The sequence below is a fragment of the Carcharodon carcharias genome, chromosome 22, assembly GCF_017639515.1.
Source record: "Carcharodon carcharias isolate sCarCar2 chromosome 22, sCarCar2.pri, whole genome shotgun sequence".
Classification (NCBI taxonomy): domain Eukaryota; kingdom Metazoa; phylum Chordata; class Chondrichthyes; order Lamniformes; family Lamnidae; genus Carcharodon; species Carcharodon carcharias.
This window is the reverse complement of record NC_054488.1, coordinates 8,849,562-8,876,853: the sequence shown is the minus strand read 5'-3', so window position 1 is coordinate 8,876,853 and position 27,292 is coordinate 8,849,562. Positions and strand designations below refer to the sequence as shown.

Sequence of the window (27,292 nt, the reverse complement as noted above, 5' to 3'; positions counted from 1 at the left end):
TGTCTGAGATTGTCCTCACTGTCACTAGCTAAGGCCGACTTATCAATCTTGCTTTGTATCTGCAATTCGAAAAAGTGCATTTTATTGCTCAAACCATTTTATTCTGCCTCAGATGTTTGAATAATGCACACTCTGCATTCAGTGGCCCTCCGTGTGGGCAGTGGCTTGGCTCAGAATTAGCAAGATGTATATCCTGTGATTATCACAGGTTAGAGGTCCTACTGCTCTGCTCCAGGAAATGCACCACGTTTCACAGCTGACCGCAAGGGAAACAGAAACCGAAAGCTGTAAAAGCCAGCATGTGATGCGCTAGGACTGTTTTTACACTATCTTGGAAAGACCTGACTGACTGGGTCAGGGCACAGGGTAGAATCATCCCAGATTTGCAGGTGGGAGAAAAGTTGTTTTACCCGCCGGCCACAATGGTGGGTTTTCGCATTCCCGCCTAATTAATTATACAGCCACAGGAGACACGCCGTCTCGCTGGCGGACAGCATCTGATTTGCCCGCCACACCTTTACCTCGCTGTTTCCTCACTCAGGGCGCCACATTTAAACTGCAGCCGCGCGCACTTCTCGATGCTTACAGCCCAGGACTTGCTCCCATGAAGACATGGCCCCAAAAGCCAAGAACAGTACAACCCCCCGCCCGACTCAGTGACACACCCTCGGGACGCCTTCTGGACGCTTTGGAGACCTGCTGCAATGTCATCTACCCTCCCGCTCTGGTTGCAGGATGCCCAGCAGTCTCACCACTCCGGCTTGGGTGGCGGTGGCAGAGGTGGTCAGTGCCAATGCTGCAAACAAGAGGTCGGCCATCTAGTGCAGAAAACAGGTGAACGATCTCACCATGCCGCCAGGGTAAGGCAACCACCTTATCACCCTAAACACACACACTCACAAGCCCATCACACATTCACTGGCATCTCACTCACTGCCAGCTCAAGGGACATCACCACTCACTCTCTCACACACACCCTCACATCTCCATCTGGCCCCATCTCCTCTGGAGATGCCTCCTCAGCCCTCAACATCTTGAGGCCACTTGCACAGATCTACACGTGCCCCTCACATGTACCCTGGGATACCCCCCTTCCCCAGTACAGCCCTCGCCCTGCAGCCTCTTCCCTTGCCTGAGGCCACTTCTCCCCCCTCCCCAAAGCAAGCCCTAGCCCTGCCGCTGTTGAAAAGCCACCCCTGCCTTTTGGCTGGTCCGGTAGGTAGAGACTGGCCCCAGAGCCCCCCTAAAAGTGATGTGGTGCTGCCTGCGAAGCCTGGCGCTGATGACTGTAAGTGTTGCCCGAAGCGAGGGGGGGCAAACAGACCTCAAGGTCCCGAGTGAAGTGCAGCTCGCCAGGTGCACGTCGCTTTTGTACAATGTGGAGCGGACAATCGCAAACTGGCTTCACGGTGGCGTGAAACTGATTTTTGGCCATCTCACCATATTGTCCCCCCCTCCCCCACCCCCCGCCCGCCATGATACCTAACGCCAAAGGAGCCAGAAAACTCCCACCATTGACAGAATGTCCCAGTTAAACAACTGCTTAATCTGATTAAATTCAGCAGGAAACTTACCCAAAAACCGTCAGACACTCAAACCACCAATATCGCAGGTGCAGCCAGGCAAATTTACTCAGAGGGATGATTTACAATTCACCTTTCACCCGAGGCTTGTGCAGGAAGACGAGTTTCTAAGACATCATAAAAAAAACTCTACGGCATCCATTTAAAAAATAATGATGAAACATCCAAAGAAAAGTTTACTCAGCCCTTAGGAACATACGAGCAAAGGATTTAGGAGTAGCCCATTCGACCCTTCGAGCCTGCGCTGCCCTTCAGTACAGAAGGAGAAACCAGTAAGACTGGAATGGAGGGTAACAGTAAAACCTGTCCAAATTCATACCTTAAAATGAAACTCCGGCATTACTGGTGCCAGTATTGCTGATTTATTTTTACTGGGATTGAAAATTTTGAACTGATTTTTCCCTCTGCGTCATTGCTGACCTGGTTGTGCCTCAGGTCCACTTTGCCATCTGCCCCTCCCCTCAACCCTTCATTCCTTTGTCTATCAAAAATCTGTCTAACTCTGCCCTGAATACGTTGAAAGGCCCAGCCTCCTTCTGGGGAGGACAATTCCACATACCGACAGCCCTCTGAGAGAAAAAGATTCTTAATTTTAATTGAATTCAAAAAGTAAAAACTTAGAACACTTCTACAATGTTGGCGACAGCCCTCATCTGTATTTTAGTGGCAAATTATTCAGACCAAAGAGAAAGCAAAACTAATGGCGCAGCAATGCTTTTCTATAATTTTACCGTGTTGGGACTGCAGCTGATCTTTTGGTTTAACATCTCATGTGGAAGATACTGTGACAGGTAGGCGGAGACCTGAAGATTTCCTGTACAGTCTGGTATGAGGAATCCACCCAGTTAGTATTTTGGAGGAGGCTCAGTAGAATGGTACCAGGGAAGCGGGGTGAATGGATTTCAAAAGGGAATCGAACGAGCACTTGAAGAAAATAAATTTGCGGGGCCACAGCCATAGGGTGGAGAATGGGGCTGGCTGGATTGCTCTATGGAGAGCTGGCATTGAGAAGCGATAGAGTAAACTATGAGTGTTCCTCTTGGAGCAGAGAGTTTAAGGGGAGATTTAAAAGAGGTGGTCAAAATTATGATAAAGTAGATTTTTGATGCTTAGCACACCTCCATTAACAAGTGGCAGGAGGAAGAAAATGAAGTAATAATTATAGAAGCTTCCTATGACTTGTGTTGGAATGAGGACCACCTCAAACTAGGAAAGCTTCAACCTGTTCTCCAATCAAGCAAGATATTGTCCTGTTAGTAAAGACTGAAAAGCTTACCCTCAAATGAAGTTATTTTAGCCTATTATAACTCTGCCAATCAAGGCAGGATTTGGGGTGAAATATGGAGAGATGGTGTGGACAGAGAGCGAAGCCTAGATTTCCGATTAGCGTTGTTTCAATGCTGGCAGTGACCCATTTTAATATCAACTGTGTTATCTAGGCAGGAGGGAAAAAGGAAAAGTACAAGTGTATAGAAGTATGGAGGGAGGGCTGCAATCTGGACAGTTAGCTCCTGTCCATCTCACTGTTCCTTTGCTCACTTACACTGAGTTTAAGTCCTTTGTCATGAAGATGTGCTTTATGCACAATAATGATTTTTAATCCATTGGCTGGAAACATGAATGGACTTTTAATAACAAACCTTTTAAAATGCAGATGAAAATGATTTGAACTCAGAGCCAAGATGGTTATCTGACTTGCATTACCGTACATTCCACATTTCAACCCCGTTGAGATAGAGACAGCATGTCTGCAAAAACCGATCAAAGACAATGGACTCAGAGAAATGTGAATGAACCATATTTCCTAATCTGTTAGCACCATGTCCAGATACTTAACCAGGTGGAGACACACCATCGTATTAGTCCGTTGAAGAGGGTGATCACATGACAAGCAAACTCTCTGCATGTTTTAAGCCCATATTTTCTCAGAAGAACTGAGGACAAGCAGCTGAGAACCTGAGAGCAAGATCATTGCTCTCTCTCTCTCTCACTCTCCACCCAACCTCTAAGATTTTGGGCTCTGTCTGCTATTGTTTGACTCTCCCTCCCTGTGCAGCAGACGGAGACTTTACAGAAAGAAGTCAGCTCCAGAAAAACAGGTAGATCATCCACCTGCCGTTTTAAACCACCTCAATGCTGAAAGGAGGAGACCACTGAGTGAAAGCGGCAAAACCACCAGATTCTGCCATCCGAGTCACCAAACTACAGACCGTGAATTCCTTTTAGCTTTAATGAACTCTAATTTGGCCAACCTATCCTTCCCCACTCTGTATTCTGTGTGTGTGTGTGTGTGTGTGTGTGTGTGTGTGTGTGTGTGTGTGTGTGTGTGTGTGTGTGTGTGTGTGTTGATGCATTTTTATTATTTTACTGAAGTACATTAAGGCTAACCTCTTTCTTTGCTAATCTCAAGAAAACCTGCCCTATTGGTTCTTTTATGATCACGGCTTGTAACCAGTTAAGTAATCGCTGAATCGGTAACCAAATCCTTTCCAAGCAAAAAAAAAATCTGCCACAGTCAAATGAGGAGAGGGAAAAGAGAGGGAGCCACTTGATCTCTCCTCACCTGGTCAAAACACTTTTTTACCGTTATGTCGGTTCTTGGATGTTTATCACCGCCTTTTGATTTAAATTTAATTTTAGGGATGCAATACTTGGTATGTTATCTATTTATTTTATTTAAGTCAGAGAAACAAACCTCTGACAGACGCTGAACACAATGGGAGGGTGGGCCTCACAATATAAGTTTGGTTTCTGCACGCTCCTATTATTTATATAGTCTAATTCTTGTTATTCAGGATATTCAGACACAACTATTCTCTGCGATTACATAGAAGTTGACAGAAGGAGTTAACTGCTTCCGGGCATTTTATTGCATACTTCAGGTGTGGTTCATTTAGAAAGCCTGTTTCAAGGCAGTCGCTGACTCATTCCTTGATGGCTGCTCCAGACTCCTCAGAGCTGGAAGAACAGCTCACTTGTTCAATCTGTTTAGATTTCTTCAAATCTCCGGTAACAACCTCTTGTGGACATAACTTTTGCAAAGGCTGCCTTGAGCACTTCTGGGAAATGATCCATATTCACAGCTGCCCACAGTGCAAAGAAACGTTTGACCCAAGCCTGCCTCTGCAGAAGAATGTCACTCTGAACGGGCTGGTGGAAAAGTGGAAAAAGGGCATCACAGAATGCGAAATTGTACAAGAGACTGAGGCGCTGGAACAAAGCCATCCATCTGAATCAGAAGCTAAATTGGAACCAAGTAAGGAGGGTGAGCAAGAGATAGCTTGTAAGCTAGACCCTGAGCCTGAGTGTGAGAGTGCAATAGGAAATGAACAGAGTGATGAGATTGTCACTGATCCAGATGAAGTTGCCTGTGATTCCTGCATTGAAAAGAAGTTAAAAGCTGCAAAGTCCTGTTTGACTTGTATGGTGTCTTACTGTGAGAATCACCTGAGGCCTCATCTCGAAAATGCAGCCTTTAAAAACCACAAACTGATCAACCCAATGAAAGACATCGAACAGGGAAAATGTTGTCTGCACGAGCAGTATCTGGAGTTCTTCTGTAAAAACGATCAGAGCTGCATCTGTAAGGAGTGCGCACTGGAGAAACATGTATATCATGAGATGATCTCGGTGGCAAGGGCAAAGACTGAAAAGGAGGTCAGTGTGAATAACCAATGGAGGGGATGGGAGTTAGAGAGGATGGAAGTCAGAACAAAGTTTCAGTAAACAGCAAAACATGGTTCAGCTGATTATAGAGTTGGGGTGGGGTGGGGGGGGGAGGTTGGGTGTAGTGGAGGGGGGTGGGGGGGGAGGTTACACAGCCTTTCCCTCCAAAACTGGTTGATGTTCAGTAAACCTTGAATCACAGACCCTTTTGTCTGAATAAACTCACCAATAGGTTCCTGACATTATTTTGAAACAAAGTCAATTAATTTTGGATTAAAGGCTTAACTTGAAATTTGGAACCAACTTGAATCAAAACTAAAAATTATCTTTTTAAAAGTCTGAATGTTGCTGCAACTATATGTGTTACTCTTCTTTCCCTAAAAATGTATTCCTGTGATGATAATTCAGAAGGTGGGAGTGACTGTGGCCATGTTTAGTCATTTCATACTCTTTGTTAGTTTTTCCACTTTGTATTACCAGTTTTGTTGGGACATGATTTGTTACAGAAGGAATGTGTATTTGATGCGTATGTGTTGAACTCCTTTCCTTTTTGTGAGGGGATTTGAGAAGGGTGGTTTTAATGGGGTATGCTTAACACATCCAGTTTTTCATCTTTTCGATGTAATATTAAACTTGATGGAGGTAAAATATCTCATGGCATTCTTTTGAAAAAAAAACAGGAAAGGTCTCCCTGGTTTCCCCATCAATATTTATCACAAAACACTCACATTCTTTAATAATTATCTCACTGCTATTTAGGGACTTTGCTGTATGCAAATTGGCTGCTGTGTATCTTCTATTGCACCTGAAAAGTATTTCATTGGCTGTGAAGTGATTTGAGACATCCTGAGTTCATGAAAACCACTCTATAACACTCTATAAGACTGGGTGACCGCTTTGCAGAACACCTTCGGTCTGTCCACAAGCATGACCCAGACCTCCCTGTCGCTTGCCATTTCAACACACCACCCTGCTCTCATGTCCGTCCTTGGCCTGCTGCAATGTTCCAGTGAAGCTCAACGCAAACTGGAGGAATAGCACCTCATCTTCCAACTAGGCACGTTATAGCCTTCAGGACTGAATATTGAGTTCAACAATTTTAGATCATGAACTCTCTCCTCCATCCCCACCCCCTTTCCGATCCCCCTTTTTTCCCAATAATTTATATAGATTTTTCTTTTCCCACCTATTTCCATTATTTTTAGATGTATTTCCATTCATTGTTTTATCTCTACCTTTTAGTCTATTTCGATCCCTTACCCCCATCCCACCCCCACTAGTGCTATCTGTACAAAAACAGAATTACCTGGAAAAACTCAGCAGGTCTGGCAGCATCGGCGGAGAAGAAAAGAGTTGACGTTTCTGTACCTTGCTCGTCCTGCTTTCTACCCTTAATGTCATCTATTAGCACATTTCTTAGATAATAACACCACCTTCAACACCTCTTTGTCCTTTTGTCTGTGACATCTTTTGGTTATCTCCACCTATCACTGGCCCTCTATCCAGCTCTACCTGTTCCCCCCCCCCCACTTAAACCAGCTTATATTTCACCTCTTTTCTATTTTTCCTTAGTTCTGTGGAAAAGTCATACGGACTCGAAACGTTAACTGTATCCCTCTCCGCAGATGCTGTCAGACCAGCTGAGTTTTTCCAAGGCATTTTTGTTTTTGTTTTGGATTTCCAGCATCTGCAGTTTTTTGATTTTATACTCTATAATTCATTCTTTCTTTAGTTGGGGTGGATATGTGTCCGACCTGATTTATTTTTTATTCACTCATGGGATTGAGGAGGGGTTGGTGGGATGGGGTGGGCATTGCTGGCTAGGTCAGCATCTGTTGCCCATCCCTAATTGCCCTTGAGAACTGAATGGCTTGCTTGTCCATTTCAGAGGGCATTTAAGAGTCAACCACATTACTTTGGGTCTGGAGTCACATGTAGCCCAGACCAGATAAGGGCAACAGATTCTCTTCCCTTTTTATGACAATTGATTCATGTTCATCATTAAACTTTTAATTCCAGACTTTATTTTATTGAACTCAAATGTTACCATCCGGCATGATGTTATTTAAATGCCCAGAGCATTACCCTGCACCTTTGGATTACTACCACTACACCACCGCCACTCCCTCATTGTTAACATAGTGCGGAAGTTTGTGTTTTCTGGCACATCATCCAATCGCCTATTCTTTATGCACGACCCTTGGCAACAAATATACCTGAGTTCCTGCTTTCGAGCACTCTTCTGTGATCCTCTTGTAAAATTTGTGTAGGAGTGGACATTGAGCGAAGTCGGGGGGGGGGGAGAATTTTCGGCTCAGCGAGCTGGGGCGGGGCCCGGTCTCCAAGGCGTAAATTGACGTAGGCTGACATCGGGTGTGCGTCCCAGTGTCACTGCACGTCATTTAGGTTTTCAGTTCAGCCGAGTCAGCTGCGCACCTGCCAAACTGTCAAAGACCTGTTAAGGCCATTAATTAACTAACTAAACCTATTGAGAAAGCTGCCCGTCCAACATTAAGGTTTCTGTCAGGCGAAGAACCTAGGCGGCCTTCGCTTTTCTCATGGAACCTCATCCACGGGTGGGATGAGGTTTCATGAAGGGTTTATAAATTAAATAAAGTTTTTCATTAAAGCTCATTGACATGTCCCACCTCATGTGACACTGTCTTACAATTTTTTCTTTATTAAAATTTTTCAAACTTAAATCTTATCTCCCTGAGGCATCTCTGTGCCTCAGGGAGATTTCTGTGCTCTTTCGCACGCATGCGTCACACTGGGTGGGCCTTAATTGGCCCGCCCATGTAAAATGGCAGCGCAGACCCAATCAGGGGCACCAATCAGGTCCACGCCCACCCCCGCCTGCCCCTGCACAACCCCCACCAACTGGGGCAAAATTCTCCCCAGGATTACATTTGGCTGTAATGACTGTTGTGATGTATATGTACCTTTAAGGGTGAATATCTTAAACTGCTGTCCATCACCCAAAGATGGGTGGTGATGTGTAATTCCATGTACACTGTAGACAGAATACAGCAGCAGTCCTACAAGTCAGGTGTGTCTACATAGCCTCCCAGTTACCATTGTATGTATGTGAACAAAGCTTCAAACAAAGAATCCATTTTATTGTTTTGCCAATGCTTGTTGTATTATTGGCATTCTTGCGCTAAATAGAAGAACACAATAATGATGGCCAAGGTGAAAGAAATTGACAGGATATTTGATTTTGGGGGCACTGCTTTGATCCTGACCTCAGTTATTGTCTACATGCGCACCAGTCTTTCAACAAAGAACACTGGAGAGTGCTCACAAGTAGGAACTCTGGCATGTTTTTCTTTTCTGGCAAGGTGATCTGAGATCAGTTGTAAAGCTCGACTTCAGCCTTAGATGAAATCAGTGAACTAACTGGTTCTGGAAAAGGAACTCAAGACCTAATGGCTTAGCACCAGATCCGGTGTGTCCTTGTCAACTGTGTCATGGATGGGAAGGGCTCAATCTTTGCAGTTTCATTTGTTCATGTCGCTAGGTTGGGCATTTGCCAGTAGGACTGAATCTGTGCGTTATGTCCCTGATATTCAATGACATCCAGATAAGTACCTCAGTCCTTGCCTAGAAAGACTCACAGAAGGCAAGGTCATCTTATCCAAATTACTTTGCTTTTTCTGCCTGAAAAGAAAACAGTTTGATGTGTGAATAGTTTTGATCTTTTTGAGCTGGTGCCTCACAGAGTCCTACTTTCCATTGACAGAATTAAATGTGCGTGAGAGGGACCCATGTGTGCTTAAAAGCTGGTCTACACTTTGAGAAACTGATGAATCTTCAGGAAGTACCGAGGCAGCTTGGGCCAAATGTTCAAAGCCTGCTCCACCTAAAGCAGATGTTAGTGACTGACAAATAGCAACGATGAATCATAGAGATATTTTAAACATGTTGCTAATACTATTGGGACATTGAGCATCTTCAACTAGTGTTAGCAATCTGAATGAGCCAAGGAGCTTGATATCCAAATGCAATGCCTTAAAGTAATGCAATACGTCAAGGGGAGTAGGAAGAATCTGAGTTTTTATAGCACCTTATCACCTCAGGATATCCCAGAAATACCTTACGAAAATTCAAAAGGCAATTCTATAGGTCAACTATGAAATTTAAAGTCATTTTCGGCGACTGTATTGAAAATTAAATCTTAGTTTCCTTTATAAAACCTTGGGATCAGACAATAAATGTGAAGGGATTATTCATAACCCCTGCTCCATTAACTCAATGAACTATCTGGAGAATCACAGAGAAGAATGTCTGTTTACTCCAGGAGATTTAGCAGGAATTCCATAGTAATGTACAGTGAGACTGAGATTTTGTTGGCTGTTACTCCATGCTCAAGATTGCTTTCTTCATTAATAAGTAGGGTGTACAATGACTTTCTTGTGTTACTAATCATACATGTTAAGGCACTTCATAAAATGTTAGACTTAAAGTTTTGTCTTTGTAGCCAAACGTTTTGAGAGTTTACTTCCTTGCGGTAACACTTGATATTCCCTACCAATACTGGCTGCTGTCCAAAGAGCAGGATGTATTAGTAAAGAGCGAGCTGGAAGAATTCTGTTGTTAGATCCTACAATGCTGAAGAACTTCCTATGATTCATTGTTTTGAGTTCCCATTAAGATGTTGTTTATCTTCAGTGTATGCATGGTCCATACTTACCAGCTATTTCTGTACTTTTCATAATGATTTTCCAGAATGAACTTCGGGAAACCAAAGCCAACATTGACAAGAAAATTAACGCAGTGGCAAATGCAATTGAGAAACTGCAGAGTAACACTTCCTGCATCTTCGTAAGTCAAACATTAACAATGCAGAGCCTGCCTCTCCTCATACGTCATATAAGATTCTGAGGGGGCTGGACAGGGTAGATGCTGATAGAATGTTGCCCCTCGTGGGGGAATCTAGAACTTGGCAACTCAGTTTATTAATAAGGGGTCTCCCATTTAAGATGGAGATAAGGACAAATTTCTTCTCTCAGAGGGTCATTAGTCTTTGGAATTCTCTTCCCCAGAAAGCTGTGGAGGCGGAGTTATTGAATATGTTCAAGGCTGAGTTAGACAGATTTTGGATCTACAAGGGTTACATGGTGGACAGACAGGAAAGTGAAGTTATGGCCATTATCAGATTGGCCATGATCTCATTGGCCAGGGCAGGCTTGATGGGCTGACCAGCCTACTCCTGCTCCTAGTTCTTATCATCTTACGATCTCACACAGACAGGGTCCATCCATAGCTCAGGCTTATACCACATGGCCCTGTGCACCTAACATGTGAGCAGGTGAGGGAGATTCAATTTTTGTAAAAGGAAGTGTTTAGTTTTCTAGCTGATAAATATCAAAAATGGGCACTGGGTGAGGGAAAATCCCCAATACAAAATTCTGAGAACGTTTTCCTGTTTAAATATGGTGGGAGCATCTTTCTTCCTGCAGCTTTTCCTTGCTCCTGTCGTGAAGGCGCTGCTGGGATCTGATTCCATGGGTACGAATTGACCCCAATAACTTTACCCAAGTGCCCACATATGAGCCAATTGAAATTCAGCATTGACAAGCTATTTTAACATGCAAGCCATCAGAACCAAATCTGATCCTACTCATACCCAACTTCCCTACAAGCATTCCAGCACCAAGCATTGTAGAGCGATTAGGAGCAGGAACCCCTCCTTCACTGGCCTGGGAGAACTATGGACAGCTGCAGTAATGTTACCTTGCTGAGACCAGCTGGTGTATCATGGATCGAAGCTGCTACCTTTCTGAGCCACACAGCTCAGTAACTTACTGGACAATCCATTTACCAAGAGAGTTTTACCAACTGTTCAACAGTTTACAGTGTAAGTTTACAACTCTGCTTGCAAAGACTCCTAGAGGAGCCGAGTAATGTAATAGATTTGATCATGAGTAGTTTGCATGATACGTTTTGACATATTGAAGAGAGAATTAGACCAAATCTCTGATTTATAGTAGTAGTAGCTTCATTTCTCTTCAGAATCCATTGTGTCAAATAGTTTTCTTTGATTATACTTTCCTGAAGGCTATAATTTATACTGGGGGAATAGTTCCACAGGCTTTGGCAGACATTTGGTGCCTTGTTGAGGCAGCCAGTCTTCGAGCGAGCCCAGGCAGTTATAAATTTAATTCCACATTTGATTTCCAATTTCTATTGAGTTTGCCGAGCTGTGGCAGCACTAAGGGAAATGGCTTTCCTGTCCTTGGCAAGTAGAGTAACTCCTCCCACCGGCCATTTTACTTCATCTCACTTCTCAATCCTGCAGTGCTGCCCGAGCTAACCTGTGTGCTTAGGCTGCCCATAATCACTGTTTTTCAGGCAGGAATTTCACTGCAACGTAGGCCTGAATCTCCTGGTCAGCATGCAGCTCCGTGCCTCAGGGAGATTTCTGCCCTCCTTTGCGCACTTGCGTGAAAGATCGCAGGCCCCGACTCTCCCTCCTCCTCCCCACCTCCCCCCCGCCCGACAGGCAGCGCTGAGTGCTTCCGGGTGCGCATCACACTGGTCGGACATTAATCGGCCCCACCCCCACGTAAAATATCAGTGCGCAGTTAACCGCGGGCAATGATCGGCTACCTGCCTGCTCCACCCGCTCCCACCCAGCCTGCCCAACAGGGAGAACATTCTCCCCTCAGGATTATCAACAGAAGGCAAAATATTGTAGATGCCAGAAGTCTGAGATATAAATGGAAAATGCTGGGAATATTCAGCAGGTCAGGCAGCTTTCGTGGGGAGTGAGAGAGAGTTAACGTTTCAGGCCGATAACCTTTCAGTTCTGATGAGAGTTCATTGGCCTGAAATGTTAACTTGGTTTCTCTCTCCACAGAGGCTCCCTGACCTGCTGAGTGTTTCCATCATTTTCTGTTTTTATTATAGGGTTATTAGATCCTCCTCTCTCCCCAGATGATTCTGGAGTCTCCAGGAATTATAAATTAAAATTCTATAAACTGCTGCAAGCAATCCAGGAGAAAAATCATGCAGAATTCTCAAAAGGAATATTGAGTGGCGAATCAGATTGATCTTGTTACCATATCTCCTTTCTCAGTGACTGTCTCCAACTCCGACTTACCCCACGTGGATTTCAACTGAAATTCCACCCCTCATGTTTCGAACCCACCCAGGATTACAGGTATCTCCAGGACATAAAACATTTCTCGGACTGCTGTTCCCGTCACATTCTGAGATCCACACTCAGTGCCATGTGCCGCCATATGAACACACTCGACCTCTCCCTCCAGCAGCACCGCAGTACCCTTTTTCAAAGCTGCGCGTGCCCCCAGTCTCATTTTATTCTTCGGCTCATCCGACGCCTCAACAAGAAACTTTTTCTCTTTCTCTCAAGTGCTAAGGAACGCAAGCTCCAACAACTCATCGACACCAACACCCATCTAGGACCCTCCACCCCTGCCTGTCCCTCCGTCCCCACCCCATCTTCCAATCCCAGCCCCAGCCGTGTATTCACTATACCCCCTGACATTCCCCTCTCCGACGCTGAACGTTCAGTGCTCAGCAAAGGATTCAGTTTCATACCCTTACGCCCTCACCTCAATGAATTTTGGGCTCGGCATGATGCTGAACTCTTCTTCCGCCGTCTTCGTCTCCGGGCTCACTTCTTTGGGCAGGAGTCCTCTCCCCATTCAACGGATCCTTTCACCCACCTCCAATATTCTCCCTCCACCTGGACCCCTCCCTCTGGATTCTTAACTTCTCTTGATCTTTTCATTGAGAACTATCGGCGCGACATTAGTTGTCTCAATTTCTCTGCTCCTCTCACCCATTCTAATCTCTCTCTCTCTGAACTTACTGCACTCCATTCTCTCAGGTCCAACCCTGACATTGTCATCAAACCCGCTGACAAGGGTGGTGCTGTTGTTGTCTGGCGCACTGACCTCTACCTCGCGGAGGCTGAGTGTCAACTCGCAGACACTTCCTCCTACCTCTCCCTGGACCATGACCCCACCACTGAACATCAAGCCATTGTTTCCAGGACTGTCACTGACCTCATCTCCTCTGGGGATCTTCCTCCCACAGCTTCCAACCTGATAGTCGCCCAAACTCGGACGGCCCGCTTCTATCTCCTACCCAAAATCCACAAACAGAACTGCCCTGGTAGACCGATCGTCTCAGCTTGCTCCTTCCCCACAGAACTCATTTCTCGTTATCTTGACTCCCTTCTCTCTCCCCTTGTCCAGTCCCTTCCCACCTACATCCGTGATTCCTCTGACACCTTACGTCACATCAACAATTTCCAGTTCCCTGGCCCCAACCGCTTCCTCTCCACCATGGACATCCAATCCCTCTACACCTCCATCCCCCACCAGGATGGTCTGAGGGCCCTTAGCTTCTTCCTCGATCAGAGGCCCGAACAATCCCCATCCACCACTACTCTCCTCCGTCTGGTTGAACTTGTTCTCACGCTGAACAATTTCTCCTTTAACTCCTCTCACTTCCTCCAAATAAAAGGTGTGGCTATGGGTACCCGCATGGGCCCCAGCTATGCCTGTCTCTTTATGGGGTATGTGGAACATTCCTTGTTCCAGTCCTACTCCGGCCCCCTTCCACAACTCTTTCTTCGGTACATCGATGATTACTTCGGTGCTGCTTCATGCTCTCGTCGGGACTTGGAAAAATTTATTAATTTTGCTTCCAATCTCCACCCCTCCATCATTTTCACGTGGTCCATCTCTGACACTTCCCTTCCCTTCCTTGACCTCTCTGTCTCAATCTCTGGTGATAGACTGTCCACCTATATCCATTACAAACCCACCGACTCCCACAGCTACCTCGACTACAACTCCTCACACCCCGCTTCCTGTAAGGACTCCATCCCATTCTCTCAGTTCCTTTGCCTCCGTCGCATCTGTTCCGATGATGCTACCTTCAAAAACAGTTCCTCTGATATGTCCTCCTTCTTCCTTAACCGAGGTTTTCCACACACGGTCTTTGACAGTGCCCTCAACCGTGTCCAGCCCATCTCCCGCGCATCCGCCCTCACGCCTTCTCCTCCCTCCCAGAAACATAATAGGGTCCCCCTTGTCCTCACTTATCACCCCACCAGCCTCCGCATTCAAAGGATCATCCTCCGCCATTTCCGCCAACTCCAGCATGATGCCACCACCAAACACGTCTTCCCTTCACCCCCCCCCATTGGCATTCCGTAGGGATCGCTCCCTCCGGGACACCCTGGTCCACTCCTCCATCACCCCCTACTCCTCAACCCCCTCCTATGGCACCACCCCATGCCCACGCAAAAGATGCAACACCTGCCCCTTCACTTCCTCTCTCCTCACTGTCCAAGGGCCCAAACACTCCTTTCAAGTGAAGCATCATTTCACTTGCATTTCCCCCAACTTAGTCTACTGCATTCGTTGCTCCCAATGTGGTCTCCTCTACATTGGAGAGACCAAACGTAAACTGGGCGACCGTTTTGCAGAACACCTGCGGTCTGTCCGCAAGAATGACCCAAACCTCCCTGTCGCTTGCCATTTTAACACTCCACCCTGCTCTCTTGCCCACATGTCTGTCCTTGGCTTGCTGCATTGTTCCAGTGAAGCCCAACGCAAACTGGAGGAACAACACCTCATCTTCCGACTAGGCACTTTACAGCCTTCCGGACTGAATATTGAATTCAACAACTTTAGGTCTTGAGCTTCCTCCTCCATCCCCACCCCCTTTCTGTTTCCCCCTTTCTTTTGTTTTTTTCCAATAAATTATATAGATTTTTCTTTTCCCACTATTTCCATTATTTTTAAATATTTTTAAATCTTTTATGTTCTCCCCACCCCAACTAGAGCTATACCTTGAGTGCCCTACCATCCTTTCTTAATTAGCACATTCATTTAGATAATATCACCAACTTTAACACCTATGTGTTCTTTTGTTCTATTGTTGCTGACATCTTTTGATGATCTGCTTCTATCACTGCTTGTTTGTCCCTACAACCACACCAACCCCCTCCACTTCTCTCTCTCTCTCTCTCTCTCCCTGCCCCCCACCCCCCCCCACACACCTTAAACCAGCTTATATTTCAACTCTTTCTTGGACTCGAACTCAAGTTCTGTCGAAGGGTTATGAGGACTCGAAACATCAACTCTTTTCTTCTCCGCCGATGCTGCCAGACCTGCTGAGTTTTTCCAGGTAATTCTGTTTTTGTTTTGATCTTGTTACTACTCCCTGTTTGGTCTTTTACAATCCTGGAGACTATATTCTGCTGAAATGTCAAAGCAGAGTCCTCTCCCTCTTTCAGCTATCTTACTGGTGTTCTGATAACTGCTACGTACAGTTACTGTTAGTGACTCACTGCTGTTAGCAAACAAACGTAACTCTGGCTCCTGATGAACACTTCTGGTGTATATCCAATCACAGCAAGTGGCTATAGGTGAAAACAGGTACACACCATCCAGAATTAAAAGCAGAAAGCTCTACAGATCTGGAAGCATCTGTGGAGTGAGAAACAGTTAACAATTCGAGTCGAATAAGAGTCTTCTCCGAAACTGAAGGGAGGTAGAGATGTGATGAGTTTTACCCTGTTGCGAAGGTGCAGGCAGAGGTAGAACAAAATAGGCAAGGCTTGGGAAAGGGTAGATGGTAGGAGAGATTAAATAGCGAAGGTGTCACAGAATAAAAGAGAAAGGGATCAGTAATGGTAGTGGTGAAGAATCAAAGCCCCTCCTGGGACAGAAGCGTTCAATACTTTAGTCAGTCTCTATGGAGAGAACAGACAGTAAATGGGGGCAATTTTCACTGAATACTTTAGGCAATAAATAGGAAAATAGGTGGCCAAGACGGAATCTTAATATAAAAACTTAGTTTAGCAGGAAACACCATTTGGTAAAGGAGTTAAAGCCAGCAGTAGGAACAACTGTCACTTAAAATGTCTGCTAGTGTGACATTTTGATAAATATCACTTCAACTAATGCCCTCTCCTCATGACCAACTGTTTGGGATTAATCATAGTGTTGATGGTGAGTACAAGTGCTACTTAAAGGGGTATCCACCGCTTAAAGAGATACCCACCATTTCATGGCCAGTGATGCTGGAGCTGTGAAGAGGTGTGTGGAAGCACACTGGGAGACTGTCTGAAACACTTTTTCAAGACTTTACCAACACTTCAACAACTTCTATTCTGGAAATTATTTGGAGGCCTTGAGGAGTAAACTCTGTGTAACTCCACCTTATTGGACAGCTTATAGGAGTGTGGTGATTGAAGGTATAACCTTTCCTACTGCCTATCAGGGGTTACGTGATTGTTCTTGATGAATGAGCCCTAAGTGCGGGTAATCCGGGAGCGGAGCTTCCCTGGTTGAAGTACTCAGCTTCTAAAGGAGCTCTGTAATAAAGTTATCTGTTTCAAGTAGGAATCTGTCTGGTCCGTCAAGTCATTACATTTGGCGATGAGGGTAAAATAGTTCCGACACTACACCTCACCTTGGGAATGTGAGTACATCAGATCTTAAGAAGAAAGACAAGAATACTCACCATTCTTGCCACTCTTCAGCAGAACCGACCCTTATGACACGTCTATGGAAGACTAGAGCCAGTGTGTAGAGCATCTTGGCTTTTAATCCGTGGCAAACGAAATTACCACAGAGGAGAAGCAGAAAGCAATCCTTTCGAGTGTCTGTGGTAGCAAGACATATAACCTCATCTGCACTCTGACGATCCTGAATGTGCCCAATTCTAAATCTTTTAACAGACCTTGTGAAGACACGTTTTCAGTCGAAGCCATCAGTAATCATGCAGTGGTATAAATTTAACTCCAGAGTAAGGGCGTTTCAAACAGAAACCTGTCCGGTATGTCGTCATTATAAGGAGGCATCAGGAGAAAGGAAGGAATAGGGGGAGGACATGATGGAAATTGGAGCAGCATCGACTGCTGAGGGACAGAGGGTCAGAAAGGTGAGATTTACTCCTTTTCCATTGCAGATACAGGACATCTCTCCTCCTCTGGGCCTCCTCCACAGGATGTGTTCCTCGGTTCCTGAACCATTCTGCTATGAACCATTGTGTGCCAGCCAGATATGTTCAGTGGAAGTGGCTGTAAGGAGCCAACATACACTGATCCCTGAAAATTGCATCTAATCAACACCCGAGTATTAAACCTGTAGGTTTCTGGTTTAGTGCCTCCAGGCAAATTCAAATTATGGTAATTAGCAATTAGCACCAAAATTGCATGCTAATTCCAGACTTTCCAACAGGTCAAGTCTTATTAGCACTGTCATGAGCACTAAAATCATCACCAAACGCTTAAGTGAAGCAGTCCAGATCAACCCCAGGCAGAAAGGGTTTCTGGTGGCGACTCCTGGTTGTAATGAGAACATGACGGTTCTCAGTAACATCATAAAAGGGGCCAAACGCAACAGGAAAGAGCATTAGTACTGTACCCAGTTAATGCCTGTTTCCACCCTTTGGCCAAGATAATCCTCACTGTTTCAGGTCCTCTGCTGAGGGGTTCCAGCATTTTCAATTCTTGCATCAGATTTCCCGTGCCTACAGCTTTAAAAAAAAATTTGGTCCACTATTTGGGACAGTGTGTCCTAGCCAAAAATGATTTTAAGGCCTGTTTTCATTAATTCAGTGGGCATTCACTTAACCTGGGCACTATGCTTTCGAGTCACATTTCCTAGATCAAAGTAGTGCATGTTCTAAGGGAGATGTTAACAGTCTTTGATATTAATGCGTTGATCTCCTTATGTGTTTAAGTACATTGTCTATTCTAGAATTCGGTATCTGAGGTGAAAATCAACATTGAGAAGCAGTTCAGTGAGCTCACAGAAGCGGTTCAAGATGCACAGAGAGAGGTGCTCGGATTTTTGGAGAACGAACAGCGAGCTTCACTCAAACAAGCTGATGGGATCCGCACTCACCTGGAAACCAGTAGTGCACAGTTGAAAAAGACCAAGCAACAAGTGGAAGCACTGATGAAGCTGGGAAACTCGGTTCAGTTCTTACAGGTGGGTGACGTTATGAGTGCAGCCAGAAGGTTTACAACTTTCCTATCGCCATGACCGACCACTCATTGCAACAGTTTGGGAATAACACCCGTGGTAAATTCTTCCTTCTTGAAGAATGTTGGGGATGGGGTTGAGGGTGTTTGTATGTATCTTCATACAATTCCATCATCATCACAATTAAAAGTGGGGAAATCCTGGTCAGCAAATCATACAGGAGGATGAAGACGGACTACAGCTTAAATGTTATTTAGTGTACCGACTTGCTTAAAAGTGAAATACATTTTTAATTAATTTACGGGGAAAGAAAAGCTTCAATTTATACAGCTCCTTCCATGACCTCTGCACTTCTCATCGTCGCCAGTTGTTATGTTCTACTCATGAGTCGCTTTGCTCTCGAGCTTTGGTTGCACACGTGTGTACAGCTAGTGAGGGGACATACTGAAAATGCAGAGACCAATAAAAGATGAAGCATATGCTGTTTATTTGCACAGATAACAGAGCACTAACATGTTGTGTGCTTCTTCAACCAGACCCTACTTCTAGACAACTATTTAACATGTAGTCCACACTACACAGTGATTGGGTCGTACAATTTTGCTTTGCAGTCAATGAAGTACTTTTAAAGTGTGGTCACTGCAATGTCGGAAATGTGACAGCCAATTTGCACACAGCACGTTCTCACAAACAAAAATATGGTTATGACCAGTTAATCTGATTTCGTTATGTTGATCCATGGAGAAATATTGTCCAAGACACCTGAGATAACTCCCCTGCTCTTCTCTGAATCAGTGCAATGGGATCTTTTACATCCACCAGGGAGAGCAAGAAACGGGCCCTGGTTTAACATCTCATCCAAAAGACAACACCCCTGGCAGTGCCACACTCCCTCAGTATGGCGCTGAATGTCAACTGAGATTTTTGTGCTCTAGTCCTGGAGTGGGATTTGAACTCATGACTTTCTGTATCAGAGGCCGGGATTTTCTGGCCCTGTTGCGGGTGGGACCTGCCGGGGGCGAGGCTGTGCCCCGGCCAGCAGTCCATTGACTTGCGGCGAGACCGGAAGATTCCGGCAGCGGTCGGGTGCAGAAAATCCCGCCCAGAGACAAGAGCACTACGAACTGAGCTGCAGCGGTCACACCAATAAAACACTGACTTAGACCTGTTGGGCTGAATGGCCTGATTCTGTTCTGTAAAATTCTGTGTCATACGTGCAGTAAAAAGCTACCTAATTTGTACAACACCTAGAGAACAGCTTGTCACTACATACATTATATTATAAATAAGCCCTTTGTCCGCCTTCTTAAGATCACTAAATGATGAGGGGTTCATGGAAATTTAGAAACATGAATAAGAAGGCATCTTTAAAAAAGGGCTCACCAGCTAAACCTGTAAATATCCCAAACGGTCTTGAATTCTTAACACGTTCGTATCCATTGATTTACATTCACTATTGATTCAGCATAGCTAACACTTTTCAGTGTGTTATGGAAATTATTATTATTTAGGAATTTTGTGAATGGAAGAAAAGCAGACCAGATGATAAGCTGCCCAGTGTGTACATCGGGTTGATAGACAAACTTGCTGGAATTAGTGTGGCTGTTTCCGAATCAACAGAGAACATTAAACAATTACTACAGACTTCCTACAAGGAGAAGCTGAAGGCTTTTTCAAAAGAAGGTTTGTTCATGATTGCTTTTTACTGTTCACTGCGCAAAACGCAATGCCCACTGATTGCTAATTATTGCATTAACTGAAACCCTATTCCCCAAGAAAATCTGAATAATGTTCTGCAACAAATAATGTCTTTTACAGCCAGTTGGGCCAGAATGTGCTGGAGCAGGGCATCTCAGGGTGCGGTCGCTTAGTTAGACTTTTTCCTGCACTATTCAGCTCAAAACCTTTTAGCCCACCAAGTTGCTGGAAGTATGAGTTGATAACAGCATAGTGAGGGCAACAGGGCATCTGAGACATGGGTGAGAAATGAAACCAACTGGGCAGCCCAGAAGCTTCTACTAGGTGAGCTGGTGTTGTACAAGGGGGAAGGGGCCTCCTTTGGTTGTCCCCTCTGCCCATCAGAGTCCTTCCCCACCCCCTCCTCCCCCCAAGGTCATTATTCCCCTTTCACCCTCCTCACTGGCCTTGCAAACCCAGCCTCCCACCTCCCTCACCCCCTCTTGCCAGCCAGGCCCTGCTGATACCCTGGACTTACCTTCATCCCAGTGTATCCTCTTAACCATGGAGATTGAAGGATTGAGAAAGAGACAGTGGAAGGAGGAAGCACTAGAGTTGAGTGAGTTATTGAAGAAAAATAAATAGAGAGAAAGAAAGATTGGATTAAGAGAGAGATGAATGATACAAGAAATAAAAATAAGAAAGCAAAATTAAAAATTTAAATTTCACATGTTGTAAAATGTCCAGCATCAATTCTGAGGGAATGAGATCCCACACTTAAAAAGAAAATGTTCACCTTCTAGACTTGCCCTATATGTTTTCACAGGACTTACATTCTAAAAGAACTTTTTTAAAGTGAAATATTGCTCCCTGGAATCATTAAAAGACTAATTTTGTCAAATAGGAAGGGTAGCATTCTAACTGACCCACTGGAGAGGTCAGATCTGGTGCTGTGCACACAACTACTGAGATGAGAAACATGGGGCCAAATTGTCCCATGTCTGGCTGATTTCTGGGTGGCAAATTATGGTGGGGTGTCGGGCGCCATCTTCCTGGAGGGGGGCAGTTAAGAAGCTGTCTCCGGGAGCGCCATCCAATTAGGGATGGCGGGATGCCTGATGCTGTGGGAGGGCCAGTAGGAGTGCCTGTATGGAAGACCAAGCGGCAAACCCACTGTGAAGGCCATTGCTGCTGAGGTAAATGAAACAGGAGGGTGGCACAAGATGGAGGTGCCATATTGTCCATGCCCAGCACTATCTGGTGGATCTGGCTGCAGGTGAAAAGCAAACAATTGTGAGCCTTGGCCTGTGGATGCCCTGGAGGTTGCCAGTTCTGTCCTTTAAAGTAACCACTGCATATGAATTCATGGTGTTCCAACTTCCTGCCGCTTAATGGCCAGTTAAGTGTTGCTCCACTCCCCCGCTCCTATTTTACCCAGGGAGGACAGGGTGGCCCAGGCCTAGTGGACAGTCCAGAAGCTTCTACTAGGTGAGGTGATGTTGGACAAAGGGGGAGGGGCCTCCCTTTGAGGGCCCCCTCTGTCCATCGGAGGCCTTCCCCCCCCCCCCCCCAACAAGGTCATTATCCCCCTTTCACCCTCCCCACTGGCCTTGCAAACTCTGCCTCACACCTTCCTCACCCCCCCTCACTAGTAATGCCAGCCAGGCCCTGCGGATACCCTGGACTTACCTTCGGTCCAGCCTCCATAATCTCCTCTTCTTCGGGGACTGGCTGTAGTTACTGCAGCGGCCACCGCTCGAAGGTGGCACTGCTGGGGCCACAGAGCTGTTGGACAATCCCATTCGCCAGCAGCTCTCTAAAGGCCTTCCCAGATGGGGGCAGAGGTCTTGCTGTGAGAAAATTAACACCATACTGAGCGTAAAATGGCTGTGATGCAGCTGGCTTTTTCATAGGCAGGTTCCTGTCCAACTTTTTAATGGGTGTGGGGGAGACACGGGGAACAAGGTGCCTCTATAAAACCCAGCCCAATATTTGAAAACACAATAGTGAACAATGAAGCAAGGCCAAATATTCAAAGCAGGTTTGTGTAAGGCATTCATGGTTATTCCCTTTTGCTTTTTTAGAGAAACTCGGATTCAAGACAACAGTGGCTGTGATTTGTGCTTTAAAACACCACTTGAGAGAAAAGCAACCAAAGACAAGAAGTGATTTTCTGAAATGTGAGAATCTTAGCTTGACCTTGAGATTTGACTAAGCATTTAACCCGATAAATTGTATTTTACTTTTCTACTTTTAAGAAGTGTTTTAATCAATGTGGTTGATGGAGAATGTCACTGAGCCTTTACCTTGAAAAACATGCAAATTTTATCTGGTACCTGTCTAATAAGTCATCTTTATCATTAATGCATTAACCTTTCACAATTTTAGACATTCTCTTTGACTCACTTGCAGTTCAACTGGTTAGATTTGCATTTACAATGCTTTACAGGTACAGACATCTCCAAAAATGAGAACAGCTCATTTGAATTACTTGCCCTATATCATTTGAGGTTTGCTGAACTCATCATATTATTTATGGTGCTTGATAAAGGCTGAGGTGTCACCCAAATCAAGTCAGAAAGAAGCAGGATTTGTGTATTTGCCAGGATATCAGTGGGGATTTTCCTGGCTTTGCACCAAATGGATTGCCTTGTTTAATGAATCTTGGAAAACTGGAACTGTGAGAAAGGTTGGTTGCCTGTAACCATGCCCAAAATGATTGAACTTGGTTATGAGGAAGTCTATTGTTGTTAGGTGACCGCACAAGAATATTGGAATGAGGAAAGTTTGTTCACTCCATGGAGCTCACTGTGTCATCTAATCTGATCATTTTCACCTCCATAATACTCATTAACCTATATCCCTTTATTCTTCTGAATGAAGAAATGATCCAGTTGCACATTTACTTTCTACATCAGTCAGTTCCCAGAAGAACTGGGAACTCATTTAATCTTTTTTGACTTGACTGACAGTGCATTGCATTGAGATACATCATCGTTACAGATGTAGACAGGCTGTTTGATTTAGAGCACAGAACATTAGGTGGAAGGTTATTCACTGCAGTTTGAGTTAAAGAAGTTATTCTGAAGCTAGTTAGGTGTAAATAGAAGGACAAGGGTAGTATGTAGGTGCAAGGGAGCACCATGACCTGCAGGATCTCCTCCAAGGCACACACCATCATGAAGATTGCCGTTCCTCTACAGTCAAAATCCTGGAACTCCCTCGCTAGCACTGTGGGTGTATCTACGCCACATGAACTGCAGCGGTTCAAGAAGGCAGCTCACCACCACCTTCTCAAGGACAGTTAGGGATGGACAACAAATAACAGCCTAGCTAGCAACACTCACCTCCTGTTAAAGTATAAAAGAAATAGTTTGTTATCATGAAAATGCAGGAGGCAATTGAAGATGGATTTTACAGAATAGCTGCTCCCCTCAGTTGGCTGGGGGATTTCTGTACATTGTGAGAGAGGCAACATTTGTGTGTTTCCTGGGTTACAAGGAATACAATGGGAATCTGCAGAGAAGATAACCAATTTCCAATCGGATATTTTATGCAGTGTTGAAGCAGCATCTACGAATTTTCCTGGGAGTTTGTTCCGTGTATTCACAATTCTGGGTCAAGAGAACCCTTTAGTTCTAACCTGCAGATTACTGCGTTAAAACATGTCCCTCGGTTCAGTTCTGATGAAAGGCCATCTCAAGCTGAAATGTTGGGCGAGATTTTCCGGTCCTACCCATGGTGGGAATCATCGCAGGCTGGATGGAAAATTTGATGAACCAGCCAAAGGCCTGTTGGCTTCAACTGTGAGACCGGAAAATTCCAGTCGTTAACTCTGTTTCTCTCCACAGATGCTGCCGGACCTGCTGAGAATTTTCAGCATTTCCTGTTTTTACTTCAGATTTCCAGCACCTGCAGTATTTTGCTTTTGTATTAAGTGTCCTCTTGTTCTGTGCTGTGACTAAATCAAACAGCCTGTGTACATCTGTAACGATGATGCATCTCAGTGCATTACACTGTCAGTCAAGTCTATAAAGATTAAATGAGTTATCTTTGCTTTGTGATGCTGAATGCCGAGATATTATTTATTTTGTTCATGTGGTGTGTGAGGTCATTTGTTAGCTAGATTCATCAGGCTGCAGGATCAGGTATTATACAACTCAAGGTTAAATTTTATAATGTTTTCTGATAACCTAAGACTTGAGTTTGAATCTATTCTAGCCAAAGGCATTTCTCTGTCTCACTTTTCTTTCTCTCATATGTACCACGAGATATCTGTGTCAACAATGGATTCTCAGTCCCTATGGCCATGAGTTTAGGGCTGGAAAGCGTCCAGAATTCAAAATACTGAGGATGCTGGAAATCCGAAATAAAAACAGAAAATGCTGGAAATACTCAGCAGGCTTGTCAGCATCTGTGGAGAGAGAAACAGAGTTAATGGACAAGATTTTTCCCCTTGGGGTCAAAATGGAGTCACAACCCCACAGTGTGTGGGGAACAATCACCCGGCTGTGATTTTCCCCGATTTCGACAGTTAGTGGCCAGAGAGCGGGCCTGCCAGCCAATGGAGAGAGGACAGGCTCTGGAAGTTGGGAGGCCCTCCAGCTCCGAACGAGCAGTGAGCTACCTTGTCAGGTAAGAGAGAGAGAGAGGGCACCTCCACTTTTTAAATAAAAAATAGACTCGGTAACTGGGCCGCCATTTTGGAGGGTGGCCGCAGCTGTGACCAGGGAGGTGGGCTGGGCCTCAAGGCCTACCTGGAGTGCTGGCTCCGATGTCTGCTGCCAGGTAGCCTCCTGGAGGTTGACTTGAAAATTCCAGCCCCCCCCCACTGGGAAAATGGCCCCGGGTTAGAATAGTGCCAATGTGTAGGCTGGCAGCGGGAATTTTCAGGCTAGAGCTTCTGACCCTTTGGGGCTAAAGTTCCTGCTAATGTCCTTTCTTCAGAACTGGCCCAGAGTTTAATCCTATCTTCTGGGGATGGCCGATACAGAGTGGAAGTGACACACTAATGACGGAGAGAGTCCCCTGCTGAGGTTTGAGTGAATGCATTTTTGGAATTACATAGAAAGAGGGAGAGTTTGTCTCAGGACTTAATCTCAGTTTTAATTGATCTGGGATCCTAATTTGTACCTGTTATCTTCAAAATTTTAAGCTAATGTGGACAAAATATTTCTTAAGCAGTGTAGAATTAATTTCAGATTTTATTTGCAAGTGCGATTTCATTGCTTTACATTCCACTATGCTTAAACGTCTGCCATTATTTCCAGATTTTGCTACACTGGCCTTTGACCCAAACACAGCCCACAGATACCTTCGCTTGGTCAATGATAATCGGAAGGTGTCCAACACTTCACCCTGGCTGCAGCCTTACCCCGATCACCCTGAGAGGTTCGAACACTGGCGGCAAGTGCTGTGCACAGAAAGTTTCTACATGGGCCGATGCTACTGGGAAGTGGAGATCCGCGGAGAGGGGACTCACGTTGGCATGACTTACAAAAGCATTGATAGAAAAGGAGCCAAGAGCAACGGCTGCATCACAGGGAATGACTTCTCCTGGTGTGTCCAGTGGACAGGCAAAGAGTTCTTGGTCCATCATGGTGATGTGGAAGTGCTGGGGAAGGCTGAGAAGTTTAGCAGGTTAGGGGTGTACTTAGATTATCAAAGCAGCATCCTTTCATTTTATGGTGTTCATGACACTATGACCTTGATACACAAGTTTGAATCTTCATTCACTGAACCACTTTATCCTGCGTTTTACCTTTCGAAAAAGGAAGCATCAGTTTCTCTGCTTTTACTAGTTGAAGAAGCTGCTGTCAATACAGAAACTGCATAGAATCAACTTTGGGGCTGCAGAAAATGATGCAGTATTCACCCCCCATAACCCCACCCATTCAAGTCCACATCATACATCATTAGTTCACATTCCCCTCACCAGTGAGAATAGCAGTGGTTCAAAGAGGAAAAGGTCAGTGAAATATATTACCGCAGCAGTTAAGTGATTGATGGGAACATTTTCATTCTTTGTTTCAAGTGACATTTCTCTAAGATCAATCCCATCTTTTCTAATGTAACATAAATGATTGGACATAAGAACGTAAGAGGCAGGAGTAGGCCACACAGCCCCTGGAGCCTCCTCTGTTTGACATGCACTCTTTCCGTTCTATTACAGCTGTTGTACTTAGGGTATTGGTCACTCAAGATTCCAGCTTTTCATCCTATCCTTAATTGCTAAAGTATCTGCTCTGTTTTGTCTCTTCATTTGCTGTGTAGTGATGACAAGCATTTTGCAACTAACTCACACACTAAGTAACCGATTCTTACTATTAAGGTGTAAAACCCAAACTCTGGTGCAGGCGAGTCTGCATGTTATCAGTGCCAGCCCCAGGCTGGGTAAATGGGGAGGGTTAGTGGCAGGAATGGCATCTGGCTATAAAACCACCCCCGACAAATCCAGAAAAACTGATTGATATGAAGGCGATCAAGTGGAACCAACCGACCAAGCAACTGTTAAGGTGTAAAAATGAATATTTTTTAGAATGTGAATAAATGATAAAAAGGGACTAAATTCTCTTTTTCTCACTTTTCCTCCTCCCCCCACCTTGTTTGGGTTTTGTTTCCTGGGCACCAGTCACGCTTTATCCAAAAGACCATTATTCATAACATATTGTTGGCTGGCTAATCGAGTGTAGGGAGCATCATAAACAAACCTGATCCCATTTGGACCCAATGCTGATATGCCTTCACTTCCAGCAGTAGTCACCAGATAGCGCTCAGGCCTGCAAACCCTGACTGATCTCCTCTTCCGCAGTACAAGAAGTACTGGGACCATTGAGGCGCTCCTACCTTTACCCAACACTGTAGTCATCTATCAGGAACGCCAATCAATTCTTGCTAACTTATCGCTCTAGTTTATAATAATTCTAGGCAGGAAGGGCAACTGACCAATGCTTCAGCTAGTTTGACACTCTCTGCCGATACAGAATGGAAATGCCGGCTTATATGATTTTGATGTCGGCTGCTTTTATTTCATAGGCTTCTGCACTGATTTCCTTAACGTGTTTTCAAACATCAAAAACAACAGAGCAAAACCTTCAATAGACATGCTTGCTGACCTGCAACTGAAACCCACTTGTGAATTTGTTGAGACTGAATAAATGACATATTTTGATAAATTACCCTTTTTTGATAAACAGAAGGAACAGAGATGAATGCTGAACCAGGGTACGATTATGTGTTGGAGCACCTACTGAGGCTTTGTAATTAGTCGAATTGCACGTTGTGTAAAAATGAAACCTCTTGGTCAGTGACTCCATGGAAATCACTGCTGAATGTTTTAACTGAGGTAACAACCTACTTGAAATAAATATTTATTAAAAGTTA

General features: G+C 44.8%; 1 protein-coding gene across 3 annotated transcripts; it reads left to right on the top strand.

Moving 5' to 3' along the window:
• Positions 1-419: 419 nt before the first annotated feature.
• On the top strand, positions 420-27,292 carry LOC121293773 (tripartite motif-containing protein 16-like protein). Of its 3 annotated transcripts, XM_041217082.1 has the most exons (6): positions 4,484-5,240; positions 9,978-10,073; positions 18,005-18,238; positions 19,744-19,915; positions 21,994-22,089; positions 25,180-27,292. In XM_041217082.1, exons 1-6 carry the CDS (start codon positions 4,518-4,520, stop codon positions 25,743-25,745), a joined length of 1,887 nt encoding a protein of 628 aa, XP_041073016.1. In that variant the 5' UTR covers positions 4,484-4,517; the 3' UTR covers positions 25,746-27,292. The 3 variants fall into 3 exon arrangements, with proteins under 3 accessions (XP_041073017.1, XP_041073016.1, XP_041073018.1); XM_041217083.1 differs by lacking the exons at positions 4,484-5,240; positions 9,978-10,073 and adding an exon at positions 420-860; XM_041217084.1 differs by lacking the exons at positions 4,484-5,240; positions 9,978-10,073 and adding an exon at positions 16,993-17,183.